Consider the following 3,011-nt stretch of genomic DNA (forward strand, 5'->3'; position numbering starts at 1 on the left):
TTATACAAGCATTTATTGCTAGTCACTATATTTCAGGCACTTCACTCAGGAAACAAATGAAAAAGTGAAACCACTTGTCTGTTCACAGGTAAAGAATAAGGACTGGACGTATATTTTCAGTATTATAAAGAATGCTGAGAGGAGGAAATTCCTTCTACCAGTACACCTTCTGTGCCACTTATGGTCTTAAAGAGTTGCCTAGAACAAATTACTACACAATTGATAGAGCTGTAAATTAGTGGTGTGATTCTGAAATACAGTTAAAATCTGAGTTCCCAAACTTGCCAAATTCTATTATAATATTCTCTTTGAACCAGCTGTACCCCACCAGGCTCTTTCACCCCAAAATACAAGAAGGATGAAAAAACCTGAACAGAGATAAATAGTTATATCTTCTCTTTTCGTATTAGCTCCAAAGTGGAAACTAAGGGAGTTTCCTCCTCTTGTGAAATGGATAAACAAATTACAGTATGTGAATGTAATGGACAGTTTCATAAGAGACTGGGAAGATCTCTAAGAACTAGTTAAAAGTGATAAGAACTAAGACAACAATTTATACAGTGAGAACAACAGTAGAAAAACAGTTTTGAAAGACTTTAGAACTGAACAATGTAATGATAAACTGCTATTCCAGAAGACTACATATGACAGGTACCAATCATGTATTGTTAAAAAAAAAAAGTGATGAACTTAAAATGCAGAGAGAAACATTTTAAGGCGTGACTAATATATTTTGTTTTGCTGGACTATGTGTGTTTATAATGAGTTTTTTTTTTGCTTTGTTTAGATGGAAGGGACAGTTTATAAATGCATGTAAAAATTAATAGAGTTATCCAAAGACGATTAGGGAAAAAGGAAAAGAACCTCAGTGTTCTAAAATATTTATAACAGCTCTCTTTGTGGTGACAGAGAACTGGAAAATGTGGGGATGCCTGTCAATCGTGGAATGGCTTTGAGAACAACTTTGAGCATGTAAGTAATTTTGACTCTTATAAATACCCAAATGAACTATAAAGGACATGAAGGAAGAAGCTATCTGCATCTAGAGAAAGAACTGTGGAGAATGTACAGAATGATTTTACACACATATACATATTTGTGTCTAATGGTAGCCATCTCTAGGACTGTGGGGAGAGGGAAGGAAAAAAAGGAAAAAATAATACATGATAATGTTATATATTTAAAAGGAATAGCAAGTTGTATGTAATAGATTTGCAGTTTCATTTACAATCATCTTTTTTTTTTTTTAATTATTGAAGAGCTTTATTCCACCCAACGCGGTAAACTTGGGGGGGGGGCGGAATAGTGCATTTAATCTTCCTCCTCGTCATCGCCAGTGCCCGCCCCTCCCTGGCCCTTCTTGGCATTCTTCCTCTTGACCCTGCCAGCCCGTCCACCACCGTAGGGTGAGCGCAGGGAGAAATCGATGTGCTTCTGGGAGTCGAGGCGCACGATGAAGGAGGGGATGTTCACCACCTGCTTTCTGACTCTGATGTGCCTCTGGCGGATGAGCACGCGCGCGTGGTGGATGGACTTGGCCAGGCCCAGCTTGAAGACCTGCGTCTGCAGGCACCGCTCCAGGAAGTCCTCGATCTTCAGGCCCAGGATGTAATCCAGCTTCATCTTGCCCTCGTCCAGGACGCCGATGCGCACCAGCCGCCGCAGCAGAGCGTTACCTTCGAACAGCCGCCGCGGGTCCTTCTCGTCCAGCGTGAGCAGCTCCCGCGCCGCCTTGCGGATCTTGGCCAGCGTGAACTTGACCCGCCACACCTCGCGCTTGTTGCGGAGCCCGTACTCGCCGATCAGCTTCAACTCCTGGTCCAGGCGCGACTTCTCGAAGGGCCGCCGCGGCGTCACGTACGTCTTCCGACAAACCCAGCTCCGGGCGACCGGCATCTTGGCCTAGCAGGACGGTCTGAGCCGCTCCTCCACCACGCTTCACAACCGGCTGAGAAAAGCTACAATATACAATATACAAAAAATAATACATGATAATGTTATATATTTAAAAGGAATAGCAAGTTGTATGTAATAGATTTGCAGTTTCATTTACAATCATCTTTTTAAAAAATATACAATTTTTAAAAAATTAGGATAAAAAATAATAGAGTTGCCTTGAACCTTAAAGTTTAAGTGACTTGAGCAGTCTCACAGTAACGGTATGCAATCTTTATCAAAATTGGTACTTGAATGCTGGTCTTCCTGGCTTAAAGGCTCCTTTTCTATCCACTAAACTAAGCAGCCTATGACAAATAATCCAATACAAAATATGGATGGATGATTTGGAACTGGACTTGTGATTTCATCAGTGTAGTGATCTTTCAGTGAGGAACTTAAATGCAAAGTAATTTGGCAGGGCAGGTGGACTATATTCGTCCAATTGTATTATTATTTTTTTTGTCATAATGACCACCTCTATTTAGATTAGAATTTTCTCAAGAACATATGTACCCCAGATTTTTATTTTTAACTCTTTATTACACTTCAGATCCCTTGAAAAATGCAGTTGCTTAATATGAGTATAAGTGTGATTGACTGATAACTGCTGTGATTTCCTTTTTCCTTTTCCTAAGCTCTTGATTTAATTAAATAATAACCCAAGTAATTTCAGGTTTTTTCTTGCTGGTTATGTGATCTTTCAAAAGTCACTTACCTGATCTCAAACTAAATTTTGTTATATGCAAAATGATGGAGTTAGTCTAGACCATTGGTATCAAACTTAACTAGAAATGAGGGCAACTAAACAATACATAAGGATCCCTGTAGGCTGCATTTTGGCTTATTTTTAAAATGTAATATATACACTTTAATGAATTTTCATTTATTCTGTTAAATATTTCCCAATTACATTTTAATCTGGTTCAGGCCACACTTGGAAGTACTGTGGGCTATATGTTTTCTACTTCTGGTCCAGATAACTTACCAGTCCCCTTCCAGCTCTAAATCTGATCTTATAAACACAGAATATCACAAAAGAGGTAGAAAAATGTTGGTTGTCTTGGTTTAAATTA

General features: G+C 39.3%; 1 protein-coding gene across 1 annotated transcript; it reads right to left on the reverse strand.

Moving 5' to 3' along the window:
• Positions 1–1,235: 1,235 nt before the first annotated feature.
• On the reverse strand, positions 1,236–1,918 carry LOC118847779 (40S ribosomal protein S9-like). The gene has a single exon (XM_036756401.1). The coding sequence runs from the start codon at positions 1,894–1,896 to the stop codon at positions 1,312–1,314; it is 585 nt and encodes a 194-aa protein (XP_036612296.1). The 5' UTR covers positions 1,897–1,918; the 3' UTR covers positions 1,236–1,311.
• Positions 1,919–3,011: the final 1,093 nt, after the last annotated feature.

The sequence above is a fragment of the Trichosurus vulpecula genome, chromosome 4 (genome assembly GCF_011100635.1).
Source record: "Trichosurus vulpecula isolate mTriVul1 chromosome 4, mTriVul1.pri, whole genome shotgun sequence".
NCBI classification, from domain to species: Eukaryota; Metazoa; Chordata; class Mammalia; order Diprotodontia; family Phalangeridae; genus Trichosurus; species Trichosurus vulpecula.